Source organism: Triticum urartu, chromosome 3 (assembly GCF_003073215.2).
Source record: "Triticum urartu cultivar G1812 chromosome 3, Tu2.1, whole genome shotgun sequence".
Classification (NCBI taxonomy): Eukaryota; Viridiplantae; Streptophyta; class Magnoliopsida; order Poales; family Poaceae; genus Triticum; species Triticum urartu.
Genome location: NC_053024.1, coordinates 672,668,819 through 672,688,702, shown reverse-complemented (window position 1 = coordinate 672,688,702; position 19,884 = coordinate 672,668,819). Strand labels below are relative to the sequence as shown.

Here is a 19,884-nt window from a genome sequence, read left to right as displayed (position 1 = left end):
GAGCGGCAGACGAGGATGCTACAACCGTCTAGGCATGAAGCTACAACCCCTAGCGTCCTTTGCTGGAAGCGGCCACCGCCGATGCTACAACCTTCATTGACAGATGCTACAACTGTCAACGGCGGGAGCTACAAGAAGCGATGGCGGGATGGCTAGCCGTGACCATGATTTTGCTGGGACGGGAGACGGCGGTGCTGGCGGAGCTACAACGATGGCTGGTGGTGGAGATGCGATGGTGTTCCCCCGTGCAACCACGGGCGGTTGGGAGCTGCAATGGCGACCTCGGGCATGACGGCAGCGACCTCGCGCGACGACGGGGGCGACTTGTTGCGGCTCACCGGCATGAGGAACAGACGGCAAGCGCAGGTCACGGACGGCCAGCGAGCGCTTGTTGCGCAGCCGCGCGGGGAGGCCGGCGAGAGCAGATGAGGATGAGCGGTTATGCTGGGCTCTATCTTTTTTTTTTTTGCTTTTACCTGTGAGATGAACGGGATCGTATGGTTAGGAAGTGGCGCATCGAGTGTTGCTATACACACGATGTTGTGCAGCCGATTTGTGCACGATTGCACTGATCCAGCCATGCATGCGTTGGAGAAAGTGGAGGCCAACGGCTAGATCAAGCATCGTCCGATGTTCGGCTGTTGTTTATCGTCTGGATAGTAGTTCCGCTACTACAAAAGCAAATGCACAGGCACTTTAACAAGATGCAGATAAAATTCAACACCTCTAATTGATTTAGTCGGCGCTGCTTATGCCTTTCTTCTATAATAAAACTTCTCATGTCAACAAAGTGCTAGTGGACACATACGAGTCTCGGTCATCACCATATCTACTTGTAGCTGGGAGCAAAACCAGGGGAGAATAATAGTCAGCTCACAAGTTTATCTCAAACAACTTCCCGGTGGTAGCTTGTTCCAGTATCAGCACCAAGCATTGATCAAGCATGACAGTCCCTTTTACTCAGACAGGACATCAATGGTCCTTTTTTTGAAAGCAAGCTTTATGATTAACTGACCATCCCAGCAAGCAAATCAACAGAGTACACATACTAGATACTTGCACACTGAGAGTACACATAAATTTAGGCCACAGGTCCACGACTTGGCTGCTTATCTGAGAGCTCGTTACACACAACTATTTGACAAAGTCCATCCAAGGATGTGATGAATTGAAACAAACCTAGTGCCCCTTAGGTAAAGGCGACCAGGTCACCTTTACTGAGATTAACGCAAAATCAGTCTCTATCTTTCGAGCATTAGACCCGTGATTGCCAGCAATGAAGGAACAATCATGTTCAGCGGAACTGGACGACTCCAGGCCAACCTTAAACTTCAGGTGTATCGAAGAACCTGTCACTACAGCAACCACAGACCTTTTTAAGCTTTGTGTCTCACCAATGACGCCATCGAAGAGTCGGATTTCTTCACTCAACCCACTGGTCAAACAGCCGAGAAACAAACTAAAACTGTTTTGCACTTCTGATATGAAAACTTCTACGGTCGCCTCAACTGCATTTTCAAGACGTGAAAAAGTTACATCAACTGCGCCAGAATCGCCATGGATGCGATTTGTGAACGCATGACAATTCCGTAAGCCCATGTCGCCTATCATTGACGCACCATCGATCAACTGTAGATCATCCTTTTCTTCTTTAGCAGTCCTGATCCTCATGTCATATTCGATTAGAATATTACCATAAAAATCAATCCCTCGCTTGGGGCCAGCCAAGTTGAAGAGGGAACCCTACAAAATTATTATTATTTAGTAGCTCTTCATATAAAAGTAAGAAAGAAGTTTCACTTGTAACAATATTTACATAAAATGGATATTTACAATTGATGAACAAAATCTTTATTCTGCTGCTTTTGGACAGATTAATCACATGGAAACATCTTTCATGATGCTGGAAAGAGATAAAGTGGTTGTAGCATGTGATAGAGATTACATAAGATCCAAACTCATATGTTCTATGCATGTGATTTGTGAAATGAAAAGAATAAGTCCATTTAACTCCCTTTTAGTCTGCTTAACCCCCTCAAGTATAAAATTGGGTATCTAACCCACAAATTACTCCATACTGTCTAAATCATTTCCTGGGGTAGTTTTGGGGCAAAACAACCTCCAAAACTACACCCACGGGCGATTTAGACGGTGTTGAATACTTCTAAGGGGTCGAATACCTGCCTTTATACTTGAGGAAATGAGGGGGTTAAGTAGACGAACCTCAATACTTGGGGGAGTTAGGTACAATTATTCAGACAAGTATCGATGTGCACCTGCTCCACGATGATGGGATCATCCCTGCTATATTTGATGATATAATTAAGCAATGGATCCAGATCATCCCGCACTGCTATGTATCCATATAACGCTACTGGTCCACCATCCACGTCAAGTTTAGCCAGCTTTATTGATAAAATTTGGAACATGTGACTAGGTGCATGCCGCATGCAAGTTCCATTGAGGATGAAGCAATTTGAGGGCTCTGTAAACATCATTGCCTCGAACACAGCTACATAAAAATACAGTAATATCGTAATTGGATATTCATACAGTAAATAGGTACCTAACACAAAAGGTAAACATGCTGCTTGAGGATTCCATGGCCCTATTGAAATTTTTTATTTACACCTAAGTGGAAACTATCTATGTTATACTAGAAATTCTGACCCCCTCCTTTCACCCCTGAGAAGTTATTCTTTTGAGGAAACACAAAGAAAAGCAGAAGAATATGTAATCGCCTCAGAAGGAAAAAGTCAACAACAACAACAACAACAAAGCCTTTAGTCCCAAACAAGTTGGGGTAGGCTAGAGCTGAAACCCATAAGATCTCGCAACCAACTCATGGTTTTGGCACATGGATAGCAAGCTTCCACGCACCCTTGTCCATGGAAGCTTTTGCTATCCATGTGCCAGAACCATGAGTTGGTTGTGGGATCTTATGGGTTTCAGAAGGAAAAAGTCCCTCAATGAAAATTCTCTCTTTCCACAAGTCCTCTTTTAAGTTGAATTTTCTTTTGGATGGTACATAACATCAATACCTAATGTTATAATATATTTTCATGATTTTCCATGACTATTTCAGGTTGGGAGCACCTAAACCTGTCTAACAATTAGGATGCAAAAATTACATGCTAAAGAGAATGAAAAGTTATGAAGATATCCCGTGCCATATGACATGATGCCGTCAACATAAACCTATGTGGAGCAGGAGAGATAAATATCATTATGGAGTGAAATGCGGAGATATAATGTCCAATGAATCACAACAATGACTAAGACAACGTCTAAAGGCACACACCCACTTTGCTTTAAGACACACGGAGGTTAGCTGTCTCCTGCTTTTGCTCAACACCTAACAAACTCATCCCTTGAGTAACCTACGAGATTTCTTTTTCTTGGTGGCCGATAGCATTCAACTAGTAAAAGTAGGCAAAGTAAAGAAGAAATGAAGGATTTTAACAGAGAATTTATCAGTTGACCTATATACTTGAAAAATGTTGTGATAACAAAGAAAAGGAGAAGAGGTATTGATCACTTACTCTCACTGCGGTCTGTAATGAGACATTTTCTTGTCCATGGATGTGTGCATTTGTATATAGAACCATCACGGTGCCTGCTTTTTGGAAAAACATCCAACGGGAGTACACCTTCAAAGGGGTATCGAGCCATCAATGCATCCCAGCTCTCATATTCTTCGTCATCGCTGACCACGATTTCTTCCCCACAGCCAACAGTTTTCCCCCATGCATCACGTTTGCCATCTATAATCTCGCCATAACAAGAAATGAACTCCTTAGTTCTGCTCATGTTGTTCATGCCTTGGGTGATGGCAGAGTGCTCATGGGCAGAAGTGGTGAGCAGCCGCGTGTCTGGTTTGGCAGAATCATGGCCGTCTACTTCACTGCTTCTGATGCCGGTGGCCATGTTCCGAAATCCAAGAGGAAATCTATCACTTCATCATCCGACACAAATAAGAACATGAGATGGTATCCTCAGTCAGTATTTACCTACCCCCCACCACCACCACCACCAAGCGAGCGAAGCAGAGATCCAAATCCTCTGTTCCCCGTTAGTAGCGGCGAGCGAGAGCGGAACAAGGGTTTTCATCAAAAGAAATCCGAACACCCCCCACCCCCAATTTTCGTCGGAATCCAGATCCAAAACCATAGAAAAAAAAATAAAGGCGCAAAATTTAGAACGAGAACAAAAATAAACGTACCTGGAAGCACGACGAACAGTTGGATTGAGACGCTCACTGGGTGGGGAAAGTCGTCGCGCAAGCGCGGGCGGCCACCAGCGAGGCGGAGCAGAGGCCATGAAAGAGACAAGTGGTCGCGAGAGGCGGTTCATTGAGGCAGGAGAAGTGGCAAATGTTAGGCAGGCCGTCGGAGGAGACGATGAATCGAGCGGAAGATTTGCAGCCGAGCGCGCGGCGGCGCCAGGGAGGGGAATAGCTAGATAGTGATGGATTGGAGGCGGTTGTGGTTACCGGCCCCTCAGGGCGCCTAAATAGAGCGGCCTGGGGGCGTGCCGGCGCTAGTTCGGCCCCTGGGGCGACCTAGCTCGCCGTCACGCCCCCACGCGCCGGCTTCAGGATGCGGAAAATTTAAACTTGGTCGTTCCCGCTCTCAAAAGACGCCGCAAATCCGACGATCGAACGTAGTCTGGCGTTACAAAAAACAGAGCGCCGCCGCCGCAAGTTTGCGTGCGCAATGATTCACTCGGCGGGGTCGGCTCCAGGCGTTGGCGGAGTCGGCGTGCGTGGGCTCGGCGGTGTCGGAGCTGCTTCGGTGCTGGGCTGTGTCGACGCGGCTTCGGCACTGCTGGGCGGCGATGTAGAGGCGTCGTTCGGGCTTGGCGTCCGTGTGGTCGTGGGCGTCGTCGGCGTCGTCGGCGTTGCCGTCGGCAGCTCGCTCAGGATGAGGCCGCGCTGCACCAGGTACCACGCCTTGAGCTTCTCGTCGTTGCTCTGGAGCATGTCCGCCCCGCCCATCAGAAAAGCCATGTCGGTGTTCCTCTTCTTCGCGGCGACGTTCGTCCGGAGCAGGTTGAGCTTGATGGCGTTGTTCTTCATCAGCGACGACCACCGCGCCTCGGTCTTCTCTTCGCGTAGGACGGCCCGGGCCTGGGCGTCGGCGAGGCAATGCTCGATGGACTCCTGCACTCGCGCGGTTGCCGCGTCGGCGTTTTTCCCCGTCTTTGCCAATTTGTGGCCGTCCGGCCGCCCCTCTGACGCGCCCGGAGTCATCGCGTCCGGCTTGTATGTCTCCTTATCCTTGTCGAGGGCACGTCGGACTTCCGCCCACTTCTCGCACTTGTCAATGCGCTTGTAGACGTGGAGGTGCTTGAAGTCGGCGTCTTGGTTGTCGCCCCGATACATGGCGAACATACGCAGCACCTGTGCGGAGGGACGAACAGTTGGCGGGCGGTGGGCGTAGACGACGAAGATATGCGGGCGAACGGCGTGCGTACCTGATCCTCAATGCTGGCGCCGCTCTTCGGGCGAGCCGCGACCTCCTCGACGATTCCATGCCATTTGTTGCACGCCAACTGGATACGCCCCCAATGGTTCGCCATCGCCTTGGAGCCGCGCTGCATGTAGACGCCTTTGAAGTAGGGGTCGACGAGCTTCCGCTCGTCGAACTCGGCCTTGATGCGGTCCCAGTACGTCTCCAAGCTCTGGTTCGCGCCGGTGGTCGGATCGAGGCAGACGGCTTTCCATGCTTCGGCGAGGCATTCCTCCTCCTTGGACGTCCACTTGATGCGCGGTTCGCCTGACCTAGCCGCCTGCTTCTTCTTCTTCTTCTGGCGCCCCTTCGTCGGAACAGGAGCCGGCTCCTCCTCCTCCTCCTCATCGTCCTCCTCCTCCTCATCGGGTTCCTGCGCGTCCTCGCCGTAGACGTAGCCGAGCTCGGCCTCCATGTCGCCGCTGAGATCCACTACCTCGTCCTGGGTGGTGAACCTGGGAGACGCGGCGGCCGCGGTCGATCCTGTCGCAATGATGTCGTCCATGTCGGCTCCCGTGTCGTCGGCGTCGCCGAGGTGCGAGAAGGGCAGCGGTCCACGGTAGAGATGGGGCGTCGGCGTGGACGCGTAGGCGGCGGGCGGCGAGTAGTTGTATGGAGGATACTGCACGCCGACGAAGGCGGGCGAGGGCGTGCGCGTAGCGGGGTGACCATGAGGGAAGGTCACGTTTGGGTTGAACCCACCGTGCGCGTCGCCGTCGGCGTAGCCGGGCGACGATGAACCCTATGGAGATCCGACGCCTTGCTGTCCCCAGGGCGCGTACTGGGCGTGGCTGACGATGGGTGGATTCATCCCCGCCTGGTCGACCGATGAGGAAGACGCCGCCGCGCGCACCGCGTTGTCGCGGGCCTTCTTGGCTATGGCCCTGTTCCTCCTGTCGGCGGTGACTGCTTCGCGCCGCTGAACTTCCACCCTCCACTCGGCGTTCGACAGGCCCGGTGGCTTCGATGGCGGCGCCCTCGGCTTCCTCTGCTTCGGCTGGGCTACGGCGCCAGTCGCGGTTGCCGTAGCGCGCGGCATGGCGTACTTCTTCGGCGGCATGGCGGCGACCGGAAGGCGAGCGGGAGGGGATTTGGCGGGAGAAAGGGAGAGAATGGCGGGAGGAATGCGAGCGAGCGGGAGAGATACGAGGGAAAAGCGTCAAGAAACGACGGGAAAAGGCCCTCGGGTCGCCTCCAGGGAGGGCCCACGTGCCTTTTTCGCTTGTGCCGGCTCCCCAAGCGCCCCCCAGAGCGCCGGGTTCGGCCTGGGTCCGCCGGCACCAGTTTTAGCCCGAGCCGGCGAAAAACGGGATTCTGGGGGCACGACTGGGGCCTTTTTTTGACGCCGATATGGCAAAATCGCCTGGAGAGGACCTGTTGGGGGCGCGGCTGAAGATGCCTTGAGGGAGGGTCGACTGGTTGCGCATCAGGTTTGCGGACTGCCGCCGTAGGCCGCACCGAGCATCTATGGACCCTCCCCTCCCGAGCATTTTATTACAGGGTCTGCCTATATATATTAAAAAAAATACTCCTTCCGTCATAGTTTAGAAGGCACAATTAAATTTACGTGTGTTTCCACAATAGACAAGGTTTAGGGCGCGTTGCATTTATTTCTAATAGCTAATTAGTACTCCGATATACTATTTCTATATGTATGCATAGTGTGAATGTTATTTTTTAACCCATCTCACAACCAATAAATAACCATCTAGGTCCCAAAGAATTTGCAAGCACGCCTTCTAAACCGTGACGGAGGAAGTAGATGTAAGATACACATCTCCCCCTCAAAAAAAAAGATACACATCTCAGCATATCCTCTTATTTGTTTCCTTTCCCGAGTGGAGCGTGAAAAAAAAAGGCAAGTGAAGCAGTGCGCTGCATAGGAATTGAACCCAATAACTTGTACTGCAAAACTACAACTACTACCACTACAACCAATAGCTATTCATTCATGAAACGAAAAACATTCAGGAATATAGCACAGCGTCCATATTAGAAAAATGGGTTTTTATCATTTATGCCGTCGGTTGTGTCTCACTAGTCAGTTTTGCCATTAGGAATTTCAACTGCTTAAAAATGCCATCGCTTTGTTAGACACATGCTTAAAAATGCTACCGAACACCATTATTGTGATCTCAAATCTCTTTTGCCATGTTATAATGACATAAATACCTATGGACCAACATGCGAGCTCTTCCTCTATCTCACCCTAATAAAGTCTAGGCCCACTTGATCCCGACAGCGTTCTTATTTTTTTAATAAAATTATTTGCTTGCTTACTCCTTACAAGTGAGGCCATCCTTATTATTGTGAGGTAGAGAGAACTGACATGTGGATCTAGGCTTATTTTTTGTCATCTAACATGATCAACGGGGTTGACGTGAAAATAACAATGTCTAACGGCATTTTTAAGCAAACATCTAACTGAACGATGGCATCTTTAAGATATTTAGTGGCATTTTTGAGCAAGCATCTCACGGATCGATGGCATTTTTGAGTAGTTGTAACTTCTAGTGGCAAAACTGAGTAGTGGGACACAACTAGTGGCATAAATGATACAAACCCTAGAAAAATATGTTTGAAATTTTTTTAAACCTTTTTTATAGATTGTGATTTGAAATATCAAATATTTATAAAAAAAATAAAAATTCTATAAATTATTTTTCAAATGTGAATAAAGTTTATAATTCGTATTTTTATTAAAAAATAGGAACAAAATTTGGTATTCCGAACGGTTTCTTCTCAAACAAAACTTGAAGACATCGATAATTTTTTAAAATCCCCAAACAAATTTTGGAGTGTAGACACTTTTGAAAATTCCAAACATTTTTTAAAGACACGAATAAATATTTTATTTTTTTATTTTAATAAAAATTCAACAAAAAATGCACCATTTAGAAAATGTTGACATTTAAAAAATGTACAAACATTGTGATGTTTTTTTAATATATTATACAATGGAAAAAATCGTAACATTGAAAAAATGTTCGTGACAATTTGGTAAAAGAAACTTCACGCATTTAAAAAATCATGACATTCTTTAGAAATTATTTTATGCAATGTAAAGAAAATATTCACATAATATTTTTAAAAAAGTTTCATACCATTTTTAGGAAAATGATCAGTAGGAATTTGAAAAATGTTTATGATCTATTCTAAAAAATGAACGGGCCTATGTGTGAAAAATATTCATCATGTATTTAAAAAAGTGTTCAATGTGTGTTAAAAATGTTGCCGAGTATACAGAAAAATATACAATGTGTTTTACAAAAGTGGACGTGTATTTGCAAAAAAAATACAACTATATAGGGTACTGGGTTGGGAACGAGTTGCATGCCGAGAGTGGACATACAACTATGTCGGGTATGAGTTGCATGTTTGGCTTGGACATGCCACTGGGTTGGGTGGGTTTACATGTTGGGGTTGGTCATGGAACTAGATAGGGGTCGAGGCAAGTCGCGTGTTCAAAAACAAAGCACAAGCCTAGTTGCGAGTCAAAGGGTGGGTTTGTAAGTGGGAGAACTACGAGCTGAGTTGCGAGTTGACGATAGACTTACAACCGGGACAACTACAAACTATGAGACCAGTTGCAAGTCAATGGTTGACTTGCAACTGGGATAAAACATACTACAGTTCCAATTGCGAGTCAAGGATGGACTTGCACATATAATGAAAGACAAAAACATAGGCCTAGTTGCGAGTCAAGGGTGAGCTTGCAACTAGGATAAAACAAATTACGTGCCTAGTTGCGAGTCGAGCGTGGACTTGTAATGGGGGAAAACATATAAAACAATGATACGATGCGAGTTGAGGGTGAACTTGCATCTGAGATGAAAAACAAAACACATCCCGGTTGCAAGTCGAGGGTGGACTTGCAACCGGGACAACAACAAACTATGGGCCTAGTTGCGACTCGATGATGGACTGGCAACTTGGACAATAACAAACTATAATCCTGGTTGTGAGTCGAGAATGGACTTGCAACTAAGACAGGTATGAAACAATGAGCTCAGCTGCGAGTCAAGGGTTGACATACAATTGGGATGAAACAAACTACGACCCCAGTTGCGAGTCAAGTATGGACTTGCAACTAGGATGAAAGACAAAACACATGCCTAGTTGCGAATTCGGGAGCTCAGCTAGACGGGGCAGGGTCGTCGTGCTGGCCGGCCATGAATGTGTCGACCGGATGATAGCTCCTGTGCGCGCCATCGGTTTGGTCTGGCGTAGGCAGTGAGTGAGAAGCGCGGCATTGCTGTCCGAGACTATGGGCGTGTTGGGGTTGTTGGGGAACGTAGTAATTTCAAAAAATATCCTATGCACACGCAAGATCATGGTGATGCATAGCAACGAGAGGGGAGAGAGTTGTCTACGTACCCTCGTAGACCGGCAACGGAAGCGTTGACACAACGTAGAGGAAGTAGTCGTACGTCTTCCCGATCCGACCGATCCAAGTACCGAACGTACGGCACCTCCGAGTTCTGCACACGTTCAACTCGGTGACGTCCCTCGAGCTTTGATCCAGCCAAGTGTTGAGGGAGAGTTTCGTCAGCACGACGGCGTGATGACGGTGATGATGTTCTACCGACGCAGGGCTTCACCTAAGCACCGCTACGATATGACCGAGGTGGAATATGGTGGAAGGGGGCACCGCACACGGCTAAGGAACGATCACGAAGCTCAACTTGTGTGTCATGGGGTGCCCCCTTGCCCCCGTATATAAAGGAGGGAGAGGGGGAGGTGCGGTCGGCCCTAGGGGTGCGCCTGGAGGAGTCCTACTCCCACCGGGAGTAGGACTCCCCCCTCTTGCCTTGCTGGAGAAGGAAAGGGGAAGGGGGAAAGAGGAAAGGGGGGCGCCGCCCCCCCTTCCTTGTCCTATTCGGACTAGGGGGAGGGGGCGCGCGGCCTGCCCTGGCCGGCCCTCCTCTTCTCCCTTAGGGCCCATGTAGGCCCATTAATCCCCAGGGGGGTTCCGGTAACCCCCTGGTACTTCGGTAAAATCTCGATTTCACCCGGAACATTCCCGATATCCAAAAATAGGCTTCCAATATATCAATCTTTATGTCTTGACCATTTCGAGACTCCTCGTCATGTCCGTGATCACATCCGGGACTCCAAACAACCTTCGGTTCATCAAAACACAAAAACCCTAATTACGATCGTCACCGACTTTAAGCGTGCGGACCCTACGGGTTCGAGAACTATGTAGACATGACCGAGACACGTCTCCGTTCAATAACCAATAGCGGAACCTAGATGCTCATATTGGCTCCTACATATTCTACAAAGATCTTTATCGGTCAGACCGCATAACAACATACGTTGTTCCCTTTGTCATCGGTATGTTACTTGCCCGAGATTCGATCGTCGGTATCTTAATACCTAGTTCAATCTCATTGCCGGCAAGTCTCTTTACTCGTTCCGTAATACATCATCCTGCAACTAACTTATTAGTTGCAATGCTTGCAATGCTTGAGTGATGTGCATTACCGAGAGGGCCCAGAGATACCTCTCCGACAATCGGAGTGACAAATCCTAATCTCGAAATACGCCAACCCAACAAGTACCTTCGGAGACACCTGTAGAGCACCTTTATAATCACCCAGTTACGTTGTGACGTTTGGTAGCACACAAAGTGTTCCTTCGGTAAACGGGAGTTGCATAATCTCATAGTCATAGGAACATGTATAAGTTATGAAGAAAGCAATAGCAATAAACTAAACGATCAAATGCTAAGCTAATGGAATGGGTCAAGTCAATCACATCATTCTCCTAATGATGTGATCCCGTTAATCAAATGACAACTCACGTCTATGGTTAGGAAACATAACCATCTTCGATCAACGAGCTAGTCAAGTAGAGGCATACTAGTGACACTCTGTTTGTCTATGTATTCACACATGTATTATGTTTCCGGTTAATACAATTCTAGCATGAATAATAAACATTTATCATGATATATGGAAATAAATAATAACTTTATTATTGCCTCTAGGGCATATTTCCTTCAGTCTCCCACTTGCACTAGAGTCAATAATCTAGATTGCACAGTAATGATTCTAACACCCATGGAGCCTTGGTGCTGATCATGTTTTGCTCGTGGAAGAGGCTTAGTTAGCGGGTCTGCAACATTCAGATCCGTATGTATCTTGCAAATTTCTATGTCTCCCACTTGGACTAATTCCCGAATGGAATTGAAGCGTCTCTTGATGTGCTTGGTTCTCTTGTGAAATCTGGATTCCTTCGCCAAGGCAATTGCACCAGTATTGTCACAAAATATTTTCATTGGACCCGATACACTAGGTATGACACCTAGATCGGATATGAACTCCTTCATCCAGACTCCTTCATTTGCTGCTTCCAAAGCAGCTATGTACTCCGCTTCACATGTAGATCCCGCCACGACGCTTTGTTTAGAACTGCACCAACTGACAGCTCCACCGTTCAGTATAAACACGTATCCGGTTTGCGATTTAGAATCGTCCGGATCAGTGTCAAAGCTTGCATCAACGTAACCATTTACGATGAGCTCTTTGTCACCTCCATATATGAGAAACATATCCTTAGTCCTTTTCAGGTACTTCAGGATGTTCTTGACCGCTGTCCAGTGATCCACTCCTGGATTACTTTGGTACCTCCCTGCTAGACTTATAGCAAGGCACACATTAGGTCTGGTACACAGCAGTGCATACATGATAGAGCCTATGGCTGAAGCATAGGGAACATCTTTCATTTTCTCTCTATCTTCTGTGGTGGTCGGACATTGAGTCTTACTCAACTTCACACCTTGTAACACAGGTAAGAACCCTTTATTTGCTTGATCCATTTTGAACTTCTTCAAAACTTTGTCAAGGTATGTGCTTTGTGAAAGTCCAATTAAGCGTTTTGATCTATCTCTATAGATCTTAATGCCGAATATGTAAGCAGCTTCACCGAGGTCTTTTATTGAAAACCTCTTATTCAAGTATCCCTTTATGCTATCCAGAAATTCTATATCATTTCCAATCAATAATATGTCATCCACATATAATATCAGAAATGCTACAGAGCTCCCACTCACTTTCTTGTAAATACAGGCTTCTCCAAAAGTCTGTCCAAAACCAAATGCTATGATCACACTATCAAAGCGTTTATTCCAACTCTGAGAGGCTTGCACCAGTCCATAAATGGATCGCTGGAGCTTGCATACTTTGTTAGCTCCCTTTGGATCGACAAAACCTTCTGGTTGCATCATATACAACTCTTCTTCTAGAAATCCATTCAGGAATGCAGTTTTGACATCCATTTGCCAAATTTCATAATCATAAAATGCGGCAATTGCTAACATAATTCGGACAGACTTAAGCATCGCCACGGATAAGAAGGTCTCATCGTAATCAATCCCTTGAACTTGTCGAAAATCTTTCGCAACAAGTCGAGCTTTGTAGACAGTAACATTACCGTCAGCGTCAGTCTTCTTCTTGAAGATCCATTTATTCTAAATTGCTTGCCGATCAACGGGCAAGTCAACCAAAGTCCACACTTTGTTCTCATACATGGATCCCATCTCAGATTTCATGGCTTCTAGCCATTTTGCGGAATCTGGGCTCACCATCGCTTCTTCATAGTTCGTAGGTTCATCATGATCTAGTAGCATGACCTCCAGAATAGGATTACCGTACCACTCTGGTGTGGATCTTACTCTGGTTGATCTACGAGGTTCGGTAGTAACTTGATCTGAAGTTTCATGATCATTTAGATACATTAAAACTGAGCACCCTCCCAGCCCTCTCAGGCCATCATCATTTCTATCCGTTGGATTATCTCTTTTAGACTTTTTTGGCCATTCGATTCGCTCTTAATCACGCCCAAATCACACGTACATGCTTCCCGATGAATGCTAACCTTCTCGGGCCGCTGCTCCGGCGGTTTTTTTGGGTACCTGAGATTCAATTGGGCCTACTGGGCCTGCTCACGAGCCTAGTCTCTTTCGCTCGCGTGGCGGCTCTTCCCATGGACGATCGAGCTAGGTCGCGAACGATGCGGGAGCGACGGCCATGGCGATCTTGGCGGCTGGGCAGTAATCCTACAGCCTACTGCGACACAGCCTTCCCTGCATCGTCGCCTATCACAGCCTCAAGCAATGGTGCACCTCCCTCTTTCTTGATCTCTAGCAGACTAGCAGCAATGTCCACCGCTAAGCGCTAGCTTTCCAGGTAGCAGCACCCCCCTCGGTCGTTTTGCTTACCACAACAACACGCCCCCCGTCTACCTGAGCGCTCAGATCCGGAATGTGGAACGCCACCGCCGCTATCATCCAGGGCCGTATGTTGCCGCCACTGGCCTTGTGGCTCTAGATCAAGGGGATTTGGGGTGGATCAAGAGGATTAGATTTGGGCGTTTATCTATGCATCATGACACCCTCCTCCTCTAGACGTTGACGTCAAATCCCCTCCTCTCAAGGCAACCAGTCAATCACCTTCATACAACTTTGCAAACTTTTTTTATCTCTGTCTTCCACTCACCCCCGTACGATATTTCATCCAATCTACGATTTCTCTCTGTTCTGGTGGAGCCAGTTGCAGGTCAAAACGTTGTGCTATGAGGAGGTAAAGGAAATATTTATGGAGGAACTTAATGTTCATTTATTGGTAGTTCTTTCTAATAATTTTTCTATGGTGTCATTTGATTAATATAGGTAATTGGTTGTTGCAAAATATAATTACAGTTTGCTCTTTTCAACTTTAGTGATATCATGCCATCATCCTCATAGGTGTGTTCTGCATGTCATGTTCTTTGTAGCTTTCTTGTGTGGAAACAACCAACTAGAAAAGGCAGGAAGTGTGTCTTAGTGATCATGTTTCAGTACTGCACACAAGAAGTTACCCGCTCTGAGTTTTATTTTATGAAGCAGACTTGAATCTTTGCTCCAAGTGGAAGAGAGTGTTACTGTCAGACAGTATTGGTTGCTGTTGCAGGATTACAGTAATAATTTATTAGCTAGGAATTTTTGTCAGCTGAGCATTTTCCTCTAGACATGTGTGCCATTTGGAATCCCTTCGGTCCAAATCAATTTCTTATCTATGTTCACTCTATGGCGATCCCATATTTTTTATACTATGTGATTCCTTCATGCTTCTTTCATTGGTTCATATTTTACGATGATTAATTACACGACAAGGAAGGTTTATATTTATCATATTTTTGGTAGAATCGGTTCTATGTGTGTTTGTTCCTTTTCGTTCCATCGAGTTAGGCATGAAATAAGTTCAAGTTCAATTGTTGTTTACTTCATCAAAGTCATGCCTTGTTGTATCGGTGTGTCGGTAGACCTCATCTCCCACTATGCATGTGAGTTGCTTTGAGAACCATGGCAAAACAGATTACAATGTAGTTTTGCTAGATTCTTAATGACTTCACTTTGTTTGCATGTGGATAAACTAATAGGCGAGCCCTCTAACTGCAGTTTAACTTATCTACTTTAATAGTAGGCCTAAGCGAGCATGGATAAAACTTTTGAATCATCTACCTGACAAATCATAAATTTGTTACATGTAAATATTTTGATGTTCTAATCTAAATGCAATCAGTTGTTTTATATTGTTATTCTAAATATCAAGGTAACAGATTACTTTGTGTAATTCTAATATCTAATTCAACAATTCCTTCCATCTTATAAATCAAACAACTTCTGCGTATACCATCTATTGAGTTTCAGATGGATGCTAAGATAGCAATGGAACACAAACTTGGTTCCACCGTTAGTACGTGATTCTGAAGTTTCTCAGTTGGAAATATTTAGTACTTACCACTTGCTCTTCCTACAGTTTCCCCCTCTTCTACAAATTAGCCGATTAAGTGCCTGAAACGAAACCAAATGCTATATATGCTGGAGCAAGCAAATTATCAAGTACAGTATACTAGAGTCTATGAGCATCTTGAATTCTGTTGCAATATATGTCAACATCCAAAATTTATTTTTCACCTCATTGAGTTATGAGTAGCAGTAATACTACATGAAGATTATAAATTAGGTAAGTTTTTTGGCTCTCTAGAGTACAGACTCAATATGTATAATATTTAATAAACTGGCCTCAAGAACACAAAGGTCTGTTCCATACTTCCATTTCATTTTCCCACTCCTCATAAATACTCATGTTGCTTATTACAGATCGAAGGTATGCCAAAAATTTAAGCAGAAGGCAATGTTTGCTACAGATTCCTTTAAATGTCTATTTCTTTAGTACATCTCCCCTTAGTATATAATTCATAGAGACAATTTCTGAATAGCTCTAGCCGGGTATAAATTTATGACCTTTTTTGTATTGTCGAACAAGGTTTCACTTCAATGGGAGCCATAGCTCAAACTTCGGATAGCTCTGTGTCAGATGAAATATAGTTACACAAGAAGCGAGCTTGCCAATCAGGCTAGACTGTTCTCAAACTTTTTTAACAAAATTGCAGAAAGCTTGGTTGTTGCCAATTGAACAAATGTTATGTTGTCAAAGAGGATTCAAGTTTCATCTTTTCTGTAGGTAGTACTCGTTCAACAAAATTTGATCGACTCTTTGCTGAAATTTATTTCAGTACTAATGCATAACCAAGCCATGATATCTAGCTTGAGCAGCTCAAGAAGGAGGTACTAAAAGCATGTAGGTGCACTGACATTTTACGCATGTTCACATTTATTTCTGTTATAACTTTTATTCCAATATGGTTTGTCTTTCTTCTTACGCATGATATTACTTGCTATATTAGTTATGCTGTCTGTACCGGGAGTTCTACTTTTCTGTCTGTGATGCAGGCGGTTCCTGATTGGTTAACATTTCAGTTTGGACCTTATTTAATTCGTGCGAGTCTAACGACACCCCTTTCAATTCTGGTTCATTTTGGTAATGCTTTTCATGTATCAAATGGAATTGATGGTCTGCCACGTTGTTACATACAACTTTCAGTATGGTTATTCTCTAACAAAACAAGAAAACAAAAATGAAATATATGATTACTATATATCTCCATGTTGCCTATATGTTAGTCTATAGAATACCGTTAATTGATATTTCAAAATTATAATCTTTGACAACACTTTTGTCCCATAAATGTGATGCGCTCCACAAGAAATGACCTAGTGCATTAGGGTCACCTATATCTTCTTTGTTTCCAAACATGGCGGCCCTTCGTAGAGGCATGTGAAGATGTCATTTATGCACCATATATACAATCTAATGATTATTTCTTAGTATTTGTCTTGGCGGTATTGATTAGTTCTATTTACTATCTAAATAGTTTTGTATGTTGTTATACAAGCCAATTTGTATGTGTGAACCTTTCTTTTACCGTTCTTGATATTACTGAATAATGTACAATTATATTTATGCAATTTAATATGTTTCATGTGATCTTATATTTACAGAAAATCCTCACACTTCATTATACAAATAGATGGGCGCAGCAACGCGCGCCATCAATGATCTAGTTATCATTAGCTTCCTCACTAATTGGTGTAGGTGTCACAGAAACCGGTTTCTGTGATGTACTACTTTCCAATAAGGGAGCAGGTACAGTTACCTCATCAAGTTCTATTTTCCTCCCACTCACTTCTTTCGAGAGAAACTCCTTCTCCAGAAAGGATCCATTCTTAGCAACAAAAGTCTTGCCTTCGGATCTGTGATAGAAGGTATACCCAACAGTTTCCTTTGGGTATCCTATGAAGACACATTTCTCCGATTTGGGTTCGAGCTTATCAGGTTGAAGCTTTTTCACATAAGCATCGCAGCCCCAAACTTTCAGAAACGACAACTTTGGTTTCTTGCCAAACCACAGTTCATAAGGCGTCGTCTCAACGGATTTCGATGGTGCCCTATTTAACGTGAATGCAGCCATCTCTAAAGCATAACCCCAAAATGATAGCGGTAAATCTATAAGAGACATCATAGATCGCACCATATCTAGTAAAGTACGATTACGACGTTCGGACACACCATTACGCTGTGGTGTTCCGGGTGGCGTGAGTTGCGAAACTATTCCGCATTGTTTCAAATGTAGACCAAACTCGTAACTCAAATATTCTCCTCCACGATCAGATCGTAGAAACTTTATTTTCTTGTTACGATGATTTTCAACTTCACTATGAAATTCTTTGAACTTTTCAAATGTTTCAGACTTATGTTTCATTAAGTAGATATACCCATATCTGCTTAAATCATCTGTGAAGGTGAGAATATGCCCTAGAGGCAATAATAAAGTTATTATTTATTTCCTTATATCATGATAAAGGTTTATTATTCATGCTAGAATTGTATTAACCGGAAACATAATACATGTGTGAATACATAGACAAACAGAGTGTCACTAGTATGCCTCTACTTGACTAGCTCGTTAATCAAAGATGGTTATGTTTCCTAACCATGGACAAAGAGTTGTCATTTGATTAACGGGATCACATCATTAGTTGAATGATCTGATTGACATGACCCATCCCATTAGCTTAGCACCCGATCGTTTAGTCCGATCGTTTAGTATGTTGCTATTGCTTTCTTCATGACTTATACATGTTCCTATGACTATGAGATTATGTAACTCCGGTGTGCCGGAGGAACACTTTGTGTGCGACCAAACGTCACAATGTAATTGGGTGATTATAAAGGTGCTCTACAGGTGTCTCCAAAGGTAATGTTGGGTTGACGTATTTCGAGATTAGGATTTGTCACTCCGATCGTCGGAGAGGTATCTCTGGGCCCTCTCGGTAATGCACATCACTTAAGCCTTGCAAGCATTGCAACTAATGAGTTAGTTGCGGGATGATGTATTACGGAACGAGTAAAGAGACTTGTCGGTAACGAGATTGAACTAGGTATTGGATACCGACGAGCGAATCTCGGGCAAGTAACATACCGATGACAAAGGGAACAACGTATGTTGTTATGCGGTCTGACCGATAAAGATCTTCGTAGAATATGTAGGAGCCAATATGGGCATCCAGGTCCCGCTATTGGTTATTGACCGGAGACATGTCTCGGTCATGTCTACATTGTCTCGAACCCGTAGGGTCCGCACGCTTAAGGTTTCGATGACAGTTATATTATGAGTTTATACGTTTTGATGTACCGAAGGTTGTTCGGAGTCCCGGATGTGATCACGGACATGACGAGGAGTCTCGAAATGGTCGAGACATATTGGAAGCCTATGTTTGGATATTGGAAGTGTTCTGGGTGAAATCGGGATTTCACCGGAGTACTGGGAGGTGAGTACCGGGAGGTTACCGGAACCCCCCGGGAGATATATGGGCCTTAGTGGGCCTTAGTGGAAAAGAGAAGAGGCAGCCGGAGATGGGCCACGCGGCCCTCCCCTCCCTTGGTCCGAATAGGACAAGGAGAGGGGGCCGGCCCCCCTTCCTCTTTTCCCCCCTCCACGAATCCTATTCCAACTAGGATTGGGGGGGGGGGGGAAATCCTACTCCCGGAGGGAGTAGGAATCCTCCTGGCGCGCCTCTCCTAGGCCGGCCGCACCCCCCCTTGAGCCTTTATATACGGAGGCAGGGGCACCCCAGAGGAACACAAGTTGATCCACGTGATCATATTCTTAGCCGTGTGCGGCGCCCCTTACCACCATAATCCTCGATAATATTGTAGCGGTGCTTAGGCGAAGCCCTGCGACAGTAGTACATCAAGATCGTCACCACGCCATCGTGCTGACAGAACTCTTCCCCGACACTTTGCTGGATCGGAGTCCGGGGATCGTCATCGAGCTGAACGTGTGCTAGAACTCGGAGGTGCCATAGTTTCGGTGCTTGATCGGTCGGGCCGTGGAGACGTACGACTACATCAACCAAATGCTTCCATTGTCGATCTACAAGGGTACGTAGATCACACTCTCCCCTCTCGTTGCTATGCATCACCATGATCTTGCGTGTGCGTAGGAAATTTTTTGAAATTACGACGTTCCCCAACAGTGGTATTAGAGCCTAGGTTTTATGTGTTGATGTTATATGCACGAGTAGAACACAAGTGAGTTGTGGGCGATATAAGTCATAATGCTTACCAGCATGTCATACTTTGGTTCGGCGGTATTGTTGGATGAAGCGGCCCGGACCGACATTACGCGTACGCTTACGCGAGACCGGTTCTCCTGACGTGCTCTACACATAGGTGGCTTGCGGGTGACAGTTTCTCCAACTTTAGTTGAACCGAGTGTGGCTACGCCCGGTCCTTGCGAAGGTTAAAACAACACCAACTTGACAAACTATCGTTGTGGTTTTGATGCGTAGGTAAGATTGGTTCTTGCTTAAGCCCGTAGCAGCCATGTAAAACTTGCAACAACAAAGTAGAGGACGTCTAACTTGTTTTTGCAGGGCATGTTATGATGTGATATGGTCAAGACATGATGCTAAATTTTA

At 45.4% G+C, this 19,884-nt stretch overlaps 1 protein-coding gene across 3 annotated transcripts; it reads right to left on the bottom strand.

The window, feature by feature from the left end:
• Window positions 1-1,031: 1,031 nt before the first annotated feature.
• On the bottom strand, window positions 1,032-4,489 carry LOC125545842. Of its 3 annotated transcripts, XM_048709888.1 has the most exons (5): window positions 4,223-4,489; window positions 3,543-3,955; window positions 2,277-2,512; window positions 1,620-1,743; window positions 1,032-1,508 (listed from the first exon to the last, which is right to left on the bottom strand). In XM_048709888.1, exons 1-5 carry the CDS (start codon window positions 4,351-4,353, stop codon window positions 1,180-1,182), a joined length of 1,233 nt encoding a protein of 410 aa, XP_048565845.1. In that variant the 5' UTR covers window positions 4,354-4,489; the 3' UTR covers window positions 1,032-1,179. The 3 variants fall into 3 exon arrangements, with proteins under 3 accessions (XP_048565845.1, XP_048565843.1, XP_048565844.1); XM_048709886.1 differs by having other exon boundaries at window positions 1,032-1,743; XM_048709887.1 differs by having other exon boundaries at window positions 1,032-1,743; window positions 3,543-3,910.
• Window positions 4,490-19,884: the final 15,395 nt, after the last annotated feature.